The sequence below is a fragment of the Cucurbita pepo genome, chromosome 14 (assembly GCF_057944985.1).
Source record: "Cucurbita pepo subsp. pepo isolate OVF chromosome 14, ASM5794498v1, whole genome shotgun sequence".
Classification (NCBI taxonomy): domain Eukaryota; kingdom Viridiplantae; phylum Streptophyta; class Magnoliopsida; order Cucurbitales; family Cucurbitaceae; genus Cucurbita; species Cucurbita pepo.
This window is the reverse complement of record NC_141811.1, coordinates 11,766,011-11,785,146: the sequence shown is the minus strand read 5'-3', so window position 1 is coordinate 11,785,146 and position 19,136 is coordinate 11,766,011. Positions and strand designations below refer to the sequence as shown.

At 34.4% G+C, this 19,136-nt stretch overlaps 2 protein-coding genes across 3 annotated transcripts; one reads left to right on the top strand and one right to left on the bottom strand.

Moving 5' to 3' along the window:
* The first annotated feature begins 215 nt into the window (after positions 1-215).
* On the top strand, positions 216-6,009 carry LOC111809635 (formyltetrahydrofolate deformylase). Of its 2 annotated transcripts, XM_023696007.2 has the most exons (10): positions 216-514; positions 609-837; positions 972-1,084; positions 2,770-2,920; positions 3,002-3,075; positions 3,151-3,310; positions 3,542-3,640; positions 3,743-3,829; positions 4,169-4,340; positions 5,634-6,009. In XM_023696007.2, exons 2-9 carry the CDS (start codon positions 688-690, stop codon positions 4,313-4,315), a joined length of 981 nt encoding a protein of 326 aa, XP_023551775.2. In that variant the 5' UTR covers positions 216-514; positions 609-687; the 3' UTR covers positions 4,316-4,340; positions 5,634-6,009. The 2 variants fall into 2 exon arrangements, with proteins under 2 accessions (XP_023551775.2, XP_086973303.1); XM_087117177.1 differs by lacking the exon at positions 216-514 and having other exon boundaries at positions 529-837; positions 927-1,084.
* Positions 6,010-16,564: 10,555 nt separating this feature from the next.
* LOC111810113 (ethylene-responsive transcription factor ERF038) lies at positions 16,565-17,005 on the bottom strand. Its single transcript, XM_023696689.2, has one exon. The coding sequence runs from the start codon at positions 17,003-17,005 to the stop codon at positions 16,565-16,567; it is 441 nt and encodes a 146-aa protein (XP_023552457.2).
* Positions 17,006-19,136: the final 2,131 nt, after the last annotated feature.

Genomic DNA, 19,136 nt, shown 5'->3' with positions numbered 1-19,136 from the left:
TTAACTAATATATTAAATAATGTTAATTTAATTTATTATCTCACGTTTAATTAATTAATTCAATATGAAAATTTCAGATATTAATTATCATAAATATTTAATATCTTAGATTTAATCTCCCACATTAATTTGAATTAAAAAAAAGGAATTAATTTGAATTTAAAATTTTTCAATATCTTTGATTAAAAAAATGGACTCGAAGGGAAAATATATCCTCACGTTAATTTTCCCTTCTATCTATCTGTTGTGTGTGTCTTCACCTCCAGATTTTCATTCCCATTTTGATTTTCTTCTCACCGTCGATTCGCCGGAGCTCTGATCCGGTTCCGGAACCTGTCTTCTTCTCTCCTTCTCCTTGTCCCCTTTCTCCATTAGTGCAATTGGAATCCTCTCTCGTTCTCTTCCGTTTGCGGCATTGGCGTTGATTTGATTGAGGCCAAGGCCGGTTCTGTTCCAAGCAGAGCAACAATTGGCATCAAAGAAGCTTGGTTAATCCGTCAGGGAATGGAGAGAGGTAGCAATAGAGGATTCGATTTTTCTGGTATTGTTCATTTTTTCCTTTTTTTTCGGTAGTGGATTTGATCGGATTTCGTTTGTTGTTATTGCAGTGGATGATTCGTTTGTGCGTTGTGAGTTCTGAGCCTTGAGGAGCTCGGAAGGTTCGCAACTTGGGAGGGAGGAAGAGAGATGGTCCTCATTCGGAGAGTTTCGTCGACTTTCCCTCGAGTTTTTGCGTTTGCGAATAGGTCCTTGTGTTCTTTGAATTCTCCGGGCGAGTCCTTGGATTTACCGACCTCTTCCTCTTTCACTCATGGAATCCATGTCTTCCATTGTCCTGTAAGTTCTCCTCCGATTGCTGACTAAGTTAGACTGCTTCGACTCTGTGTTCTATTCTAATATAGATGTCTCTATTATCGGATATAAAGACGAAGGATAGATTGCTTGTGCGATTTATACTGGTTTTGTGATAGGATGCCATGGGAATCGTTGCTAAGCTATCGGAATGTATAGCTTCCAGAGGGGGAAACATACTCGGCGCCGATATTTTTGTCCCTGAAAACAAGAACGTCTTCTATTCCAGAAGGTAATCTATGGCTTCTTTTGCTTATGGTGGTCTCTGAATAAATCATTTCATATTGTTGTACTATGTAACTGCCCTTTTCTTATTCTGTGCTTTAAAAGGGTTTTATAGATCATATGAATATGAACATAAGGAAGGAAGCCAAGCTCCAGCTAATAAATAAATCACTCAATTGACACATAGAGTTTTGATAATGTAATTGTTGCAAGGAGAGACAAGTTTACATTAAAGAGTAGTCAGTAGATTCAAAAGAGACGCCATCTAGAAATTGTTCCAAGGGTTATCTTTGTTGTTAAAGATCCTGTTAAATGATGTCTCTATCTTATTATGGGTCTTTGTTGAATTAAACAAAAAAGAATATGATCCATCCAGAACCTATCAAGGGGGTTTGTGTTTTTGCTATAGATGAAAGAAAGAGGTCTGTTATAGTCTTGTCATCTGCAAAGTCAAATCTCAAGTCAAGGTGTTAGCGCTTTAGAAAGATTGCAGGGCATTGAGGCTTGACTAAGAATCTCGAAAGGGATTTTGAAGCCTACTCTGCTACAGCGAACCGTTAGGTTAGCAGGGTGCCCCGGTTTGGGGGCTTGAAGGACTTAGAGCCATGACGAGGGTATCAAAGCCAATGGTTCGGCCATGCCATGGCTAGTGGGAAAAAAAACCGTAGGCTAGTGTTGCGAAGAGGCTGGGAGCAGACTCATTGCTCGGCCACAGTATACTTAGCCCCTTAATTTTGTAATCTAATTTACGCAATTACATATAAGGCTAAATCGATCTACTCAACAATTGTCGCATTCAAAGTAAAAGATGTTCTTTTATTTTGTTTGGTGTCTGCCTAGGAAACGTGGATACAAATGAAGGATAATGATTATGACAGGTTTAATATATGAACTTTACGTTTGCTTAACTCCTTGTCAAGCAACATGTTCCATGACCATGTGGTGAGTCGAGAAAGACGTCCATGCTCATATTTCATTTTCTACTATATTTTTTCTTGTATCTCTAGAAGCTGTGTCCTCCTTTTATTGTATCTCTAGAGTGAAATTTGATCGTGTTCCTGGTTGTTACTGAGGACATGCATCAGTAACTGCAATATTATACTGACATAATTGCTGCTTTCTGGGATGTTATTGAAGACTTGCATTAGTAACTACAATTTGAGAGGAAAATCATGATTTTACTTTGTTTTTTCCTTTCTGGGAACAGTGGAAGTTCTTGCATACTTGATACTCTTCAAAAGCGTTGTTGTTGTTTTTAATATATATATATGAAAAGAATGCCTAGAAAGCTATCAAGCATTTCTATTGAAGTTTAGAACATTATAACTGCTCCTTCTTGGTATCCATGGAAGTCTTAAGAGTGGTTGATGAGAGAACATTTTTAGTCTTGTGTTCAAGAATGTAATTCATGACTTGCATTTGTAACTTGAAATAAAAGAGTATTCCGATTGTACACATACTGCTCCCTAGTGAGATTATGTATGCTACGCCGTGCACCTGTTTTTGTCTGGAATAAACTAGTACAGTTTTTAGTTTTATGGCCATTAACTTGGCTGTGATGAATGCCCTATTGAACTTTATATCTTCAAGGAAGCAATTTGGATTCTCTAGTGCACTATGCTGAAAGCGAAAACTCGACTTGAAATTCTAGCTTGAACCACCACCTGTGTCTGACTTTCGTTTTATGTGCAGCCAGTTTCTTTTTGATCCTTGTAAATGGCCTAGGATGCAAATGGATGAAGACTTCCTTAAGATTTCCAAAACATTTAACGCTTGGAAATCTGTTGTCCGAGTACCAGATCAAGACCCCAAATATAAGATTGCAATTCTTGCTTCAAAACAGGTATACATATACCTGCCAATTTCATGTCAAACTTTTTCGTTTGCATGGATATTTGAGATTAACTTACTTTTCCCATTGCAGGATCATTGTCTGGTTGACTTACTTCATCAATGGCAAGGAGGGAAACTTCCAGTGGAAATAACTTGTGTTATAAGGTCAATTTTCCGAAACTTGCTTCTTTAATTTGTTTCGAAGTATCGTGACCTTTCTTCTCAATCCACTTGTTTCAGTAATCACGATAGAGCCCCCAACACCCACGTGATGCGATTTCTTGAAAGGCATGGTATTGCTTATCATTATTTGCACACATATAATGATAATAAAAGAGAAGGAGAGATATTGGAATTGGTGAAGAATACTGATTTTTTAGTACTCGCCAGGTATATGCAGGTAAATTGGATCATAATACTTGTGCATTCGTACCAGCTGAATTCTTTTTGAAAAAAATTAGTTAATTATGAAGTTCCAAATCATGTTCTTCATGAAAAGCAGAGATCTACAAAGTCAATGGATGTTGTCTTGTTGAAAAGTAAAGTAAATCTTAATTCAATTTCTTAGTGTTAACTGATTCATTGAGCAATTCAATATCTAATCCTGGCAATTATCAAATTTCTTCTGCAGGTATTGTCTGGTACTTTCTTGAGGAGCTACAGAAATGATGTAATTAACATCCACCATGGTCTTCTGCCTTCATTCAAGGGTAGTAATCCTTCGAAACAGGCAAGTTACACAAGCCATCAATCCCCCCTCCCCAACTCCTATTTTGTTTCGTTTTTTCTGTAACTGTCAATGCATCTTTAATCTGTTAGATTTCATTGACAGGCGTTTAATGCTGGTGTGAAGTTAATTGGTGCTACAAGCCATTTTGTGACAGAAGAACTCGATGCTGGACCAATCATTGAACAGATGGTATCTTTTAGATTGTTTGATGCAACTAGTCTGCATGTTGTCTATTTCCTTGTTCTTTATCTCTGAACATAGCCTGCTCCTCTACTCCTTTTTTCTTTTTATAAATTCTTGGATGTTTAATTCTTGTTCTTTATTTTTGAACCATGCCTCCCCTCCTCTCCTCCTCTACCCTTCTTTTTTTCTTTTTATAAATTCTTGGATGTTTAATCAAGTCATTCTTAACCCTTGTTTTTCTAAAAAACTATTAAATACGCAGTCCATGGATTGTCCATGCGAACATGTTGGTTGCCATTTTCTTTTCATTAATATAACCACTAAGTTTTTGTTCAAAATTATCAGGTTGAGAGGGTTTCCCACAGAGATAATTTGCAGAGTTTTGTGCAGAAGTCCGAGACCTTAGAAAAGCAATGTCTAACGAATGCAATTAAATCATACTGTGAGCTGCGCGTTTTGCCATACGAGGAAAACAGGACTGTCGTTTTTTAAGAGGAAAAGGATGCATCCATTTGAAGTATGTCAAGTACATTTCTTCTTCTGCTCATTTGATTTTTCAATTAACATACTCTTTTTGGCATATTTTATACGTTGAATTCAATTTCAATTTATATATACCTTATACCTCTACCTTGATTTGTTTCAAATCAACTTGCAAGTTAAAAAAAATAAGTGGATTTATCTTTTTAACTCCGTTTAGACTAATTTGGAGCTTGATGGTGTGAAGAATATATTATATATTATCTTGTCTACTCTTTTGAATGTTCGCACAAAGAGTGTAGAGACCCAACTTTCTTTTTTTAAAAAAAAATTTAGAGACTAAAGTCGTTACTATACTGCATGTCAAAAGTTGTTGAAATCGAAGATGAACACAGCTCCCTTTGGGCTATGTGCAACTTAGATAGAGGTTTCTAGTGTTTTTGTAGGGTCGATGACTCATTTCTTCAACAATTTCACATGGCACTTGTTATGCAGACGATACATCAAGGGCAGTAAAGCCCATCTATAAGCATCTACATCAATGTACTCCAAAAATTTAAAAATTCAAACTTGTTTAGGACTAGCTTTTCCCTTCTTTACTAGAATGCCTAAACTCTTTTTTCATTGCTCGGAGAAAAACTTATGTGCTTGGAACCTGTCTTTTAGACGTGATTTAAACGTCTATCAAACTATCAATATGGAGACGATATATGATATCGAAATCTTATTGAGTGTGAAGTGTCCTCTGTAAACATTGTCAAACCATCGATGTAAACCATCACGAGTTTTTTTTGCCATTATCAATGCTGATATAACATGAAGTCTAACTATCTTCTTTAGTTATAATTCTCTTTCTCTACATAATATTCTCTTAATTTGGTCTCTATTTTTTTCAATATCGTTGTCTGTTCTAACATAAGTTTTTATTCATTTGCTCCATCCTAATATCATAAGTTTTCATGTTTAGTGAACTAGACTATAATTAAGATTTGAGCCTAATATTCCATTAATATTGTGAACTCTTTGGAAGACTGTATGGTGAGCATTCTTATTTGTGGGAATGCCATTGATTTGTCAGAGGGACTCGCTCGTCTAGACATGGTTTACAAATTAATCTCTTACCGAAGTAATTACTTATGCTAAATTTTTTAAGCATTTCTTAAACATCCTATACTAAAGTAATTATTTGTGTTAAATTTTGATGTTTATTGTCCTTGAAAGAAGATTTAAGTTTGATTACGTTGATTAGAGATCTATTAAACATTTGAAATAATTTTGAACTCAAACTTACAAGTTCAAAAGCTAAACTGTGTAATTTTGTCTGTTTCAGAATATCTTCAACCGCTCGAGAGGAGAGACATTAATATTCTGGTTGCAGCTCGAGGACGTGGCTTATTTCGTAAGGAGTAGCATGCTTGTCAATGTCCAAGTACAATTATAACTTGGGCATGCTCAAAAAGTAATTACTCGTGGTCCAGAATTACTATTGGGTAAGGAGGAAAATAACATTTCATTTTCAAAGGTCAATGTTGCTTAGAAATAATGATGAATCAAAGTAAAATCATGTCCCTTTTTTTGGTTGAGATGAGATTAGATTCTTTTGGATATGATTATTAAGTTCATTAGGAGTTTGTTTAATTTGGATTAGCAAATAATTGATGCCCAAATAATATGACTTTAGATAAAAAGAAATTATTACAAGTAAAGAGAGTTCTTTTTTCTTTTCTTTTCTTTTCTTTTCCTTTTTACTTTATCATTGAAATGTAATCTATTGAATCATTCAAATCTTATGAGATAGATTAAGAACATAGCTCTTAACCTTTTCTCTCCTCTAGAAGTCTTTTGATTAACAAAATAAAGTACCTTTGAGGCATCATTTTAGTTGTTTGTGTTGAATTTTGACTACTTTAAGTAACCAATTCCTTTAAATATTCGTTTTCGATGTCAAAATATTAAAAGAAAAAAGATTTCAACTCCGAGATTTGTATTATAATGCTCCACGTCTTGGATTTAGACTAAGATTTGGGATCTGGATTAGGCACTCAATGTCTGTAGCATTCTTTGTATTTCTTGTAATATAACCACGTTACCCTTTTAGTATGCTGTGTTCTCACTCACATGCTTCGAGTTCTTATTATTGAGCTACCGAAAAGAAAAATGCATGTTATTGGTAAATGTTCATTTATGTACTCGTTTATTCGGGTGTTACATGTCCACTATCTTTCACCTTGGTTCGTCTTTAAACCACATCTTACTAGAAGATATTTCACTTTGATACCATTTGTAATGTCACATGCTCAGGATTCATACTAGAATTTGAAATTTGGATTCAACATCTCCCTAGTAGACGTGTTATAAAACCGTGAGGCTGAGAACGATATGTAACGGGCCGAAACAGACAATATCTACTAGCAGTGGGCTTGGGTTATTACACATGAACATGTTACCTGCTTGCTTGAACTTCTTATAAGAGTGAATACTGTTCCAACAAACCAACACAGTTTTGTTTAACATGCTTTGTTTTCGCTAATATACTTTCTCGATAAATTTTCAGAAGGTCACCCAATATAAAATTATTCCAAATTGAACCCGCTCTATTATATCCTCATGACCACTCTCATTGAGATGTTGTCTCGTTCATTCTTGTACCATATTTTACTCAAGTATCACATATATACTTCTTTTCCTAAATCGTAGTCAGATATATCGTACATCAATCTTAATCTTTCATATGGATGTAAATATATTGCTCTCTCTTAATAATCCACACAATTATTTAATAATCATGGAAGGTTAGCTATAATATCGATCATGGCAGTTACTATCAATCTAACCACGAATCAATCACTTTTCATGTTATTTTGCAAAGAGACAAGAACGGGGAGAAAAAGTAAAAAGTAATTAGGGTTTATCAAGAATGTGTTTTTATAGTGAACTAGGAAAAGTATGGTAACTTTTATTACCAATATAAGGGATTTACTCGTGATCGTTCTTATTCGGATGTGGTCTCAGTTCATTCATATACCACTCATTTACCCGAGTGTCACGTAATTATTACAATAAGATTTCAAAAGTTAAAATATAGAAATAATACTCGACATAAATAAAAAGAATAAATCAACAACTACATTCAATGCACGAGTTGAGTGCAATACAACTAATCCTATCATCATACCATCATACCATCATTTTCCCGAATAGGTCAAGACGTTTTTCTCTTCTTTTTGTCTTAAAGATATCAAATTATGATCAAGGTAACCGGTATTCAAACAAACACCTATGAAAAAAACACAAACATTTAATCTCTTAAATTAAGTCGAATCATGAAATAATATAATTTTTTTGTTATAAACAAATAACTTGAACTATGTTCGAAAGTTGATGTTCATATGATCAAATAATCCGACCAACTAAGGCTACCTAATCAAAACCATAAAAGTTAAGTTGTGTTGGATTTTTTTCGGTTTGGGTTAGGCTGAATTTTTGTAAAATTGAAAATTCGATTCGGTTTGTGAGTTGATATCTTTAAAAAGGTTAAGAATAATTAACGTTTGTGACTGAAGTTAGTAGCTTTGTGATTTGTAAATGTTTGATATTTGAATTTCATGATATTTTAGTTATTAATATAACATATATTGTAGATATATAGAAATTTTTTCAACCGAGTTTGGGTTGGGTTGTGAACTTGTAACAGTCCAACCTCACCATTAACAGATATTGTCCGTGTTTGTCAGTTAAGCATCACCATCAACCTCATGGTTTTAAAACGCGTCTACAAGGGAGATGTTTCCACACCTTTATAAGGAATGTTTCAGTCTCCTCTCAATCGATGTGAGATCTCACAATCCACCTCTCTTGGGGGCTTAACGTTCCCGCTGGTGCACCACTCGATATCTAGCTCTGATATCATTTTTAATAGCTTAAGTCCACCACTAGTAGATATTGTCCGCTTTAGGGAGAGGTTTCCACACTCCTATAAGAAATGTTTTGTTCCTCCCTCCAACCAACAAACTCTATTCGGGTTATTTGAGTCACTAACCTAACTATCAACTTCATGTTGGTTTAAAAGATTTTTCCAACCCGACCCATTACACCCCTACACGAAAGAACGGAAACCACTAAGTTCGAGAACTACGACGTACAATGGTCGTGTTAAATGCAATCCAGCTAACCCTAGCATTATAATTAAAATGACAGCAAAGAATAGCATAAGAAAAAAATGGTACCATTTTTGAGGTGAAAAGCTAGAACATAGGTCGGTCACTGTTCCATCTCATCCTTGTCGTCCAAGATTTCAACTCTTTGGTCCCAATGGCCATACCATTAAAGTTAAAATTAAAATTATTTATTTAAAATAAAATAAAAATAAATGAGATGGGTCCATACAAGGAAGAACCAATGGCTGACCAAACATGCTTAGTCTTTGTCAAAATTTAAAACAAAAATTGATGTTTTCATAAAAAAATATATAAACCCAATAATAGTTTTGATATGAAATAATTTTTGTTCGGGTCTTTTATAGGTTTCTAAAGTTAAAGTTTCGAAATAGGATCGAGAACGATTAAAAGGACGAATGAGAGTGAAAACAAGACATAGCTGAGCTGAAGATGACTTTGGTTTGTCCCATTTTCATCGACATCGACTTTTAGTCAACATCATCTTTGTCTTGTCACGTTTTTTTTTTTGAGACTTTATAATGTTCGTATTTCTTGTTTTCCATTTCGTATATATATTTATCCAATTGTAATAACCAGACTTCTAGGAGTGTTCGTGGGTTAGGTTGGATCGGGTTGAGACATTTTGTAGACCAAACCCAGTTGTTCGAGTTGTAAATTTTTTCAACCCAAAGCACTCTTACCAAACAGTGAACGGTGACATTCAACTCAATTTGAGTATATGTTTTAAAAATTATCTCCCAAATAGTTAAAAATTATTTTAAATATTTCTTCGAGGGTAAAAAATAAAAATAGTTACAAAATAAAATAAAATAAATATATGTATATATACATGACATGGATTGGGAGAGTTCATGTCTCGAGAACCCAGATCGATGAAATGAGCAACACATGGGTCGGTCCTTATAGGCATATCTAAGCAAGCCAAGATGACTAAGCTGTCTTGAGACATGGGATGCCATTATGATGTATGGGTCGTGTTATTGAGAACTAAAATAATGATTGAGATGCGACATTTGTACACGATGGACCTTGGCCTAGAGTAGAGGTAAGGTCAAGCTAGATGACTTGACCTAGTGTAGAGGTAAGTTGACGCAGACGAATGAACATGCACACACGGACGTCGTGTGTGGCCGATCAAGCTTAGACTCCACACAAGTTATGTTTAGTTGGTGAAAGAGAATCTCGCTCAAGGTCCAACGAATCGACAAAGACAAGCAAAAAATATGAATGGGGCTTGAGTTCCCCTTAAAGCTTGTTACGAGCGTGTCAAGACCAGACGCCACACGACTAAAATTAGCAGATTCGATTAAAAAACTTAAAAAATATCGACCTTTTCTATATAATTTCTTTCTTCATCTAAGATGAACAAAGGGCAACCCCTTCTTTGTTCTTCGCATGCTTTTGATACCTCAATCTCTTATTTCAACTAACCCTTATCTCCCTTGACCAAACAAAAAGATACCCATTGCCCTTTATTAATTGCTCCTACATATTAACTTTAACAAAGATCAAAGATTTCATTGCCCTTTATTAATTAGCAGACACGTTTTAAAGTCTTGAGGGAAAGTCCGAAAGGAAAAACTCAAAAAAGACAATATCTGCTAGCGGTGGACTTAGGCTGTTACACATAAAGTGTTATCTCGTAATATCATAAAGGATGGTTAGAGGCTAGAATAGTTTTCACGGACAACGATTGGGTAAGAACGAGACTTTTGATTCAGAGAAGATTATGTAAACTGTCTCATAATCACCACTTATCTGAAACAATATACTATTATTCTACTGTCGTTACATCAGCTCGATGTTTGTTATGGAGAGAGATCTATTGATAAAGACGTATACTATAACGATCGATGCCAAGATTCGAATAAGCGTGTGGAAAAACCTCTTACAAACAAACACGTTTTAAAATCTTAAGGGGAATCTCGGAAGGAAAAGCTACTGGTGGCATCCCCATCTTCACTTCTTCAAAAATGTCCAGAAGGCCACCTAACGTAGAATTGTTCTAAACAAAACTGTAACGACCCAGATCCACCGCTAGCAGATATTGTCCTCTTTGGGCTTTCCCTGTCGGGCTTCCCCTCAAGGCTTTAAAACACGTCTGCTAGGGGAAGGTTTCCACACCCTTATAAATGGTGATTTGTTCTCCTCCCCAACCAAGGTGGGACATCACAAAAACACACTTAAATTTGGAGTTCCTATAATTGAGCCACCGAAAACAAACTTCGAATTCTTTTAAGTTTGTCTTAGCTATTCAATTCTCAGGATCGCTCTTCTTTGGATGTGGTCACAGTTCATTCATGTACTATTTCTTTACTCGGATGTTACATATACTATTTGTAGTGACTATTCTACTTAGAATCACGTGTTCTTGATTAGCTGATATTACATTCCGTTTTGATTAAGTAACTATAACAAAACAGTTATAGCATGAGACTACGATCACTTTTATATAATAAACGAGATTTAAAAGAAGAAAAATAAAATTGAAAAAGGTAGAACCTAAATAAAATAATGTCTAAACCTAAAATTTGAAATTCATATGAAATTAGTAAATCATAGACACTCTACATAGATCTACATAAGAATAATAATAATAGTAAAGACAATTTAATGAAAAAGATAATAATAATAATAATAATTTCCAAAAATATTATCTTTATTAGTGGACAAGTCATTATTGGTCTCTAGAAAAATTATGTAATTTTTTTTCTTCTAAATTCCGTTCGGTTGGGTCGGGTTTGTTTAAACCCGTTTTAGTTATAATTGGTCAATCCAATTATAACTCAACGTAAAATTACAGATTGAGTTGGGCCGATCAAGTTTTTAGGTTATCGGATTTTTTGAACACCTCTAATTTTAACAACACCTCTTAAGATCAGAATCGTGAAACATTTACTAATTAAATTATACCAGAATCAGAATCGTCATCAGGTTTTTTGATCAAGTTTTCAGTAAATTAACGTCTGATTTTCCTCTCTCCGTTGCATTTACTAATAATCTTCTTACTATCCAGAATCGTCAGACAAGAAAGGTGGTGATACTGGTAAAAGAGATGGAGGGCTATATGTGCTGGAGCGCACCAACTCTGTCTTTTATTTCAATCCTTAAAAACAAATCTTTAGGTGCTATATGATTTAGAGCATACTCGCCAGGGTCATGTGAATTATTCCGTTATTTCTTTTTTAAATAAAAGGAAGAATAATAAATTAATATAATATATTTGCTCTTAATAAAAGGATAAATATGGTAAGCGTAAGGTAAGGAAAATATCTAGATATTTGCATATAATAAACGATCAAATATCTTTGACAAATAACACCTCGTAAAATCAGATACTAATATATATATATATACACACATGTACATACGTGTTATAAAAACGAACACAATAGATTAGAAGCTTAATTTGGTTGGATAAAGTTTGTCTATGTTGTTCCCCATGCAATGGGATTTTGCTATTATTGTTTTTAAGGATAAAAAACCAAACATATAAAAACATTTTAGTTTGGTGCTTTGTCAATTCTATGGCTAACCATAATTGATATCACTCCACTAATCAACACATTAAAGCCCTAAAAAAATGCCACCATACTTCCTTTCTCTTTATTTATATCCATTTTAAACAAAATTCAACTATTAATTATACCAATTTCTCGATCTTCAACAGATATCGATACATGCGCGGAGTCGAATCGTGCAGCTCTCTATACCCTTTTCTCTCCTCTTCTCCATTCAAGTCTTTCTATCGAAGTTCAATATTGTTTGCTTTGACCGGTTACGTAGGGTTGTCAGCCTCGCGGTTTAGACCTGGGCTGTTACAAATGGTATCAGAGCCAAATATTGGGCGATGTGCCAAGGAGGACGTTGAGCTCATAAGGGGTTGGAGAGGGGGAAGAAACACCCCTCCCTAATAGACACGTTTTAAAACCTTAAGGCTAACGATAATACGTAATGAACTAAAACAGACAACGTCTACGATTTAAAATTCGATTTTGGTGAAGTGAAAGCGTGGGTGTAGTTAGATATTTGATGCTTTATTTCAAGTGACTCTCGTGGGTGTGAAAAGAAATTATTCTATTCTACATATAATTATGTCTTTGACACTTGGATTTCTCAACTTTATTTACTTTCCTTTAATCTCTTTTTACTGTTACCTTAAAACCCACTTTTTACCCTAAAAAAAATTCTTAATCTTGCTATGATGACTCATAATGACATTTGACTCGTAAAGAATAAAACTCGAGCGTAAGTCAAATAGTTAAGATATATTGTAACGACTCGACTTTTTTAATATCTATCAAGAAGACTGATATTAAAATCATATCAGTAAGTATATAATGGAAGCTACGATACGATCTTTCACATATTTTGAATATGCTATCTAAAAGTTCTAAGCCTTATAGCTCTTCAGCTTCGATACATATGTGTTACTCGCCATACAAGCTCAAGTACTGTCCGAGTAAGAAGAGTAGCTCACTTATACGCTTATGATTATATACTAATCTTACTCAGAATCAATCATTTTCTCGTTAATTAGCAACGTGGGGTTCCAACGATCTTCGACATTATCCATTTCTAATGGCTTCAGTGGCTAATTACTCGATCACATACGTGTAATCAACACAAGGTCATTTACTGTCTGTACCGACTTCATTTCTCTTTGGTATGATCTAAATGACTATGAATCAACACTTAATTGTTAAATCTTTTATGTTTAGTTTTAGACTAATTTTTGGGTTAAATTCATTTGGCTTCAAGAACGACGTACATCTAGACCCGTTAAGTCACAATCAAGGCCCAGCGACGATTAAGTATCAAGAACCCACAATTTTGGTATATTTAAATACTATAGTTCTGTAAATGAGCTGCTTATTGAATATTTTTATACTCGTTTATGCTACTCTTTTCTTTTTAGATGGTATATGAGTGTCTATGGCTTGTGACAAAGACGTTTCAAAGCAATGAGGCTACAAAAAGAATTTGACCTAAATCGTACGCTAGGTTCTAGTAGTCAATGTTCACAATGACCTAATTTTTCGTATGCGATAATTGTTGTAGCATTTAAAAGCTAATAGGGAAAGTCTTTTTTTTAATCCACATTTTTAAGACGCTACCCCCAGTCTCTCAATAGTATCTCGACTTTTCCTATACGTAAGCACATTTTAATTTTGGGTTCGTTGAGTTGGACCTAAGCAATCTGAATAGAGTTCATAATCCAAGGGTCGGGTTGAGTTGTCGGGTTGTTCTATTTTTTTAATATTAAAAAAAAATTCTACTTATATATAATACAAGTTACATTAACAACTAAAATCTCCCGTAGTTCAAATATCAAAACATTTACAAGCCAAAACACATTACTAAAAGTTGGGTTGAGTTATAACCCTATTTTTGGGTTCGTCACATTGTCCGACCAAACAAATGTCAACCCGTAATTGAACCGAATTTGTCCAGTTTTCAAAAAATTCAACCCAACAAAAAAAAAACTAACCCAACCCCACTCAGCTTTTTCGGTTTGGGTTGAGTTGGATAGTTTGTATTGGTCGGGTTATCTAAAAAGAAGTGGTCGGTGTGAGGTTATAGTTTCTAAGAATGTTCATATGACTCGATAACTCGACCAATCCGAAGTACCCAATTCAACCCAAACCGAAAAAAGCTGAGTGGGGTTGGGTTAATTTTTTTTTTTTCTTTTCTTTTCTTTTTCTGTTTTGGTTCGGTTCAATTTTTTGAAAACTGGACAAATTCGGTTAGTTAAGAGTATTCATATGACTCGATAACCCGACCAATACAAACTATCCAATTCAACCCAACAAAAAAAAAAAAAAAAAAAAACTAACCCAACCCCACTTAGCTTTTTTCGGTTTGGGTTGAATTGGGTACTTCGGATTGGTCGAGTTATCGAGTCATATGAACACTTTTAAAAACTATAACCTCACACCGACCACTTCTTTTTAGTTTAACAATCATCAGGTTTAGAAGATCGAATCATTAACCTTTAAAATTGCAATCAGAGCAGATATCGATCGTCCATCGAGCGATACAACCAACCACTTCTTTTTCTAAAATAAAATTAATAATATTTGTTGGTACATTGGATTCCTAGTCTCTCATGTGCTTTATATGTTTTCACATATGACATGCCTATTTCTTGCACACTATGCCTTTATATTCTATGCATTGAAAACACCCAACCTCTCAACTAAAGCTAGCCACAAATTGCCTCTCCTTTGACAAACCCATTCTAGCTGTCTAATAATGCACATCTTAACATCACATAAATGCTCAAAAGTTTAGTCCTTCAAATTCTTTATTATTTAATACTCATCCGTTAATAAATTGAACTATACTCAAGTTGAAGAATAAAAATAAAACCGTTTAAATCTAAATTGGGTCTTACGAACTTTTAATTTTGTGTCGGATAAATCTTTGACTTACGAGCCACTTTTTAAATTCTGGGATCATTAAGGTTTCGAGAATTACACGATACAATCCATTCTCATTCAGATGTAGTATCGATTCATTCTTACTTTTCATAATCGCACTTTTGATGGCAGCGGACTTGCGATTGTGCGGCACTCACTTTCCAACCATAAGTGAGCTAAGCCAATTCGTTCTTGCGTCGCCTACGGTTTTAAGAGAAGGTTTTAGAAAACTAGGGCAGAGAGAGATTTTTGAAAGAGATGTTATATAAGCAAGCAAGAGAGAAATAACAATGGCTCACAGTATATAACCTTGGGTAGAGGGATAACGGCTCACAGTATATAACCTTGGGTAGAGGGATAACGGCTCGAAATTATGGTTTTAATTAAGGATAAAGGGAGCATTATTTTGAAGAGAGATGATGGGTTACTAACTTTGTCCTTGTAATACAAGTCCAAATTTGCCAGCTCAATGAGTTATATAACCAAACACATTTATGGTGGATAGTGAAAGAGATATTGAGTTCTCTCTCTCCCACATTTTCTCTCTCTTAATCAATTTCTTACCAAATTTATAAATTTTGAATTACTCAAAATAAAAATGGTCGTGATTCAAAGAACGTAAGCACGAATAGCGAATCGATATTCAGCTTCATGGTCAGAAACGTTTTGTTTTTCTTTAATCCAAGTGGGATCTTACAATCCACTTTGATATCATTTGTAATAGCCAAAACCCACCACTAACAATTATGTATCGTTATCAGCCTCACGGTTTTAAAAACTGTCTAATTAGGAAGAAGTTTCCACGCTCTTTGTTCCCCGCTCTAACTGAGGTTGAATCTCATAAAAAACTACGAATAATATTATCTTTCAGTCGAGAAAATCTAAAATTCGACTCATATGATCGGGTGACGTTAAATTAAACCTCTCTTAGTTGTTTGAAATTAGATGGAAAAGCAAAGATATTCCACACCTTCATGCTTCCTTAATAGCAAACATAAGCTTTGAAATGGCTTAAAAGCAAAAAAATATATATATATATTTTTTAAGAAAAAAGAATATTCCACTTTTGTCCCTCAAATATTAATTAAAAAAAATTGAGACTTTACTTTAGATTAAAAAAAAATTCATTTTTTGAAGGTAAATTCAAAATTTCTTCACAAATTAAAATAAAAAATATATTTATTTTAAAATATTTGACAAGCAAATTCAATTAATAAAAAAAAAGAATATTACAAATATTATAATTGACAAAATGTAGAAAAAATTGTGGGTAGAATACATGGAAATTTACAAATTTGGAAACTATAAGACACTTAATTACACATAATGCCACTGAAAGAGAATAAAAAAAAAAAAAAAAAAAAAAAAAAAAAAAAAAAAAAAAAAAAACAAACATGTACAAGAGAAAATGACAAATTTTTTAAAATTATTTATTAATTTCATCCTCAGGTTTATTATTAAAATTTTTAAATGATTGTAATTTAAAAAGTGTTTTTAATCATTTTTAAATTACAAGCATAGAAAAATAATAATAATAAACCCGAGGATGAAATTAGAAATTAAAAAAAAAAAAAAAAAAATTCCTGATTTGGTATTAGGGTTTAAAAAAATCAAAATCAAAATCTGCAGCCTTCTGCAATCGAGGCGACAGCGGCGGCGAACTAGAGTAGGCTACCTCTGTAGGCGAAATATTCAGACGGCGGCGGCGACGGTGGCGGAGCGAGAGCAGAGTCGAAGCTCTCAATCGGAAGAAATTGCGAGTAACAGAATGTACCGATTTGGTGATTAGGATCAAGGAACAGATCGGGAAGATCGAAGAACGGATCGTCGATTTCACCGGGCGATTTTGCAGCGACAGAGGAGGAGGAGGAGGAGGAGGAGGAGGAAGTGGAGCGATTGTGATTGAGGTCGGATTGAGCGGCGGCGATGATGTGGTTGTGGTCGTGAGTGGTAAACGAGGCGGCTTTCGCAGCGGCGGCTCGAATGTCGTTAGGCGAGGAGGTAGCGGGACGGGGGAGGCAGTGAGCTAATTCAGGGAAGTTGAGGTAAGCGGAATGGCCTTTGATGGTTCTAGCAGCGACGTCGTGAGCTCTAGCGGCCATGGATCTTCCATTGCAGAGAAATGGGTTGTTTTGGGATGGAATGGAGAAGAAGGGTGCGGAGGGCTTAAAATAGACCTTCAAAAAGCTTTCTACTATTATCCCACAAGATATAATATCATTTCTTATTTTTTATTTTCTTTATGGGTCAAAATAATTTTTTTTTTTTTTTTTTTTTTTTTTTTTTTTTTTGGTAAATACTGAATGGAGTTAGTGTATATATATATATATATATATATATATACTAATTAGAATTTCCACTAAATTAATAAAAATATTTATCAAACTTTTCACTTTATTTAAAAAATATTTTTTAGCTCTAAAAAAAAATATTTTAAATATATTTTAAAGTTTTTAAGTGCACGCACATTATTTATTTTTTATTTTTAAAAAAAGTTTAATAAATATTGTTAGGACTCTCAACCGTATGATATTGTCCACTTTGAGTATAAGCTTTCTCAATTCTTGTTAGGACTCTCGGCTTTCTCAATTCTTTCGCCACGCGCTCTTTCTGACGTTTTCATTCCTGCCCTCACAAGCAAAGAGGATTCATTCAAGATACCAGGCCATCCATCGAAAAGGAAACTACATCTTGTACTCGGGTATCACATAGTAATAATGTAACAACCCAAATCCACCGCTAGCAGATGTTGTCTTCTTTGGGCTTTCTCTTTCGAGCTTCCCCTCAAGGCTTTAAAACGTGTTTGCTAGGGGAAGGTTTCCACACCCTTATGAATAGTGGTTTGTTCTCCTCCCCAACCAACGTGGGACATCACAAATAATTAAATTTAAAAAAATAAATAATTAAATAGACTTAGTTCTAAGGGATTAGGGATCAAATTTGTGACTCAATCTATAGTTTTGAATATTGAAAGGTATATGTCTATTCTTTATTTGAATTCTCGTAGTTCGAGTAATTTATTATATGGTAACCCTAGTCAATTAGATCTAAGAACTCTCGTAAACGTTCATGGATATGCAAACCCTGAAATCACAATTGCTAAAACCCCCGAATCAAGTTAAATATTCGAGAACTTCAAAATGCTAATGAATCACTTGAAGAGAAAGTAAGATCCGAATTATGTAGTTGATCAAATATCTCAAAATAAGAAAACTTGGTTGAGATTCAAATCATTCCACAAACAAAATTGATACCGTCATGCTTGAATAATTCTAAGCATGCAACCTAAATTATACAGATCATCTGGTCAAACCAAATAGCTCATCTTGCAAAACGTGGACGAGTTGTAGTGCGTTATTTCTAGCGAAAATCAATTGTATGTAAGAACAAAATATCTCAAGTCTGTTTGTGTTGTTTGGTTAAGACATTGTGTACGAGAATTGTTGATGGGTCACGAACTATTTCTTAAAAGTGAATTGTCTATTCTAAGAGCACAGGTCACCATGAGTATAAGTAGTTGGTAAGCTTGAGGCCGGAGATTATTAGAGAGATGTTAACAACCTATCTAGACTGACAATGTCCATATACATACCAAAGTTAAGTTGGTAGCTAGAGGGTCGTACCCTACATGATATGGACCCATATGCAATCACTCTGACTCAATGACTTAATCCGTTTATAACGGTTAACAATATTATAAATTGGATGAACTGAGGTATTGAACATAGATTTTGCACAAAAATGAAATACATTGATTCTATTTGTGCCCCGCAAGGTCACTCCTTACATAGGTTCGTGTCCTAATGGTTGTAAGGTCAGTCCTTACATATATATGATGTATTTCTACGTGTGTCGTGCTCTAACAATTGAAAGGTCACTTCTTTTATGATTCTATTAGGGTGATGTCCTACACTATATGCACATACATATAGGATTGTTCCCTATATGTATCAAATTCTACTAGGGTCGTGCCCCAACGATAAGATGTGATTTTACTAGGGACGTGCCCTAACAACTATAAGCTCACTCTCGACATGTATACGATATGGGACGTTACAAAGTGATACCAGAGTCAATGTCCATTTTATTTTACTTCCAGTGAAGCATTTACAAAGTCAATGTCCATTTTGGATTAGGATTCAGAATCCAGATTCGACACCTGATGGTCCCGACATTTCCTTGCATCCTCTGCGATACAGTCATTGTTACCTACTTCTCACTTCTTAGTAAAAA

Coding starts and splice junctions, on each gene's coding strand:
- LOC111809635 (XM_023696007.2), top strand. CDS start 688: ATGGTCCTCATTCGGAGAGTTTCGTCGACTTTCCCTCGAGTTTTTGCG. Junction 2,921..3,001: donor CAATTCTTGCTTCAAAACAG/GTATACATATAC, acceptor TTCCCATTGCAG/GATCATTGTCTGGTTGACTT. Junction 3,311..3,541: donor TACTCGCCAGGTATATGCAG/GTAAATTGGATC, acceptor TTTCTTCTGCAG/GTATTGTCTGGTACTTTCTT.
- LOC111810113 (XM_023696689.2), bottom strand. CDS start 17,005: ATGGCCGCTAGAGCTCACGACGTCGCTGCTAGAACCATCAAAGGCCAT.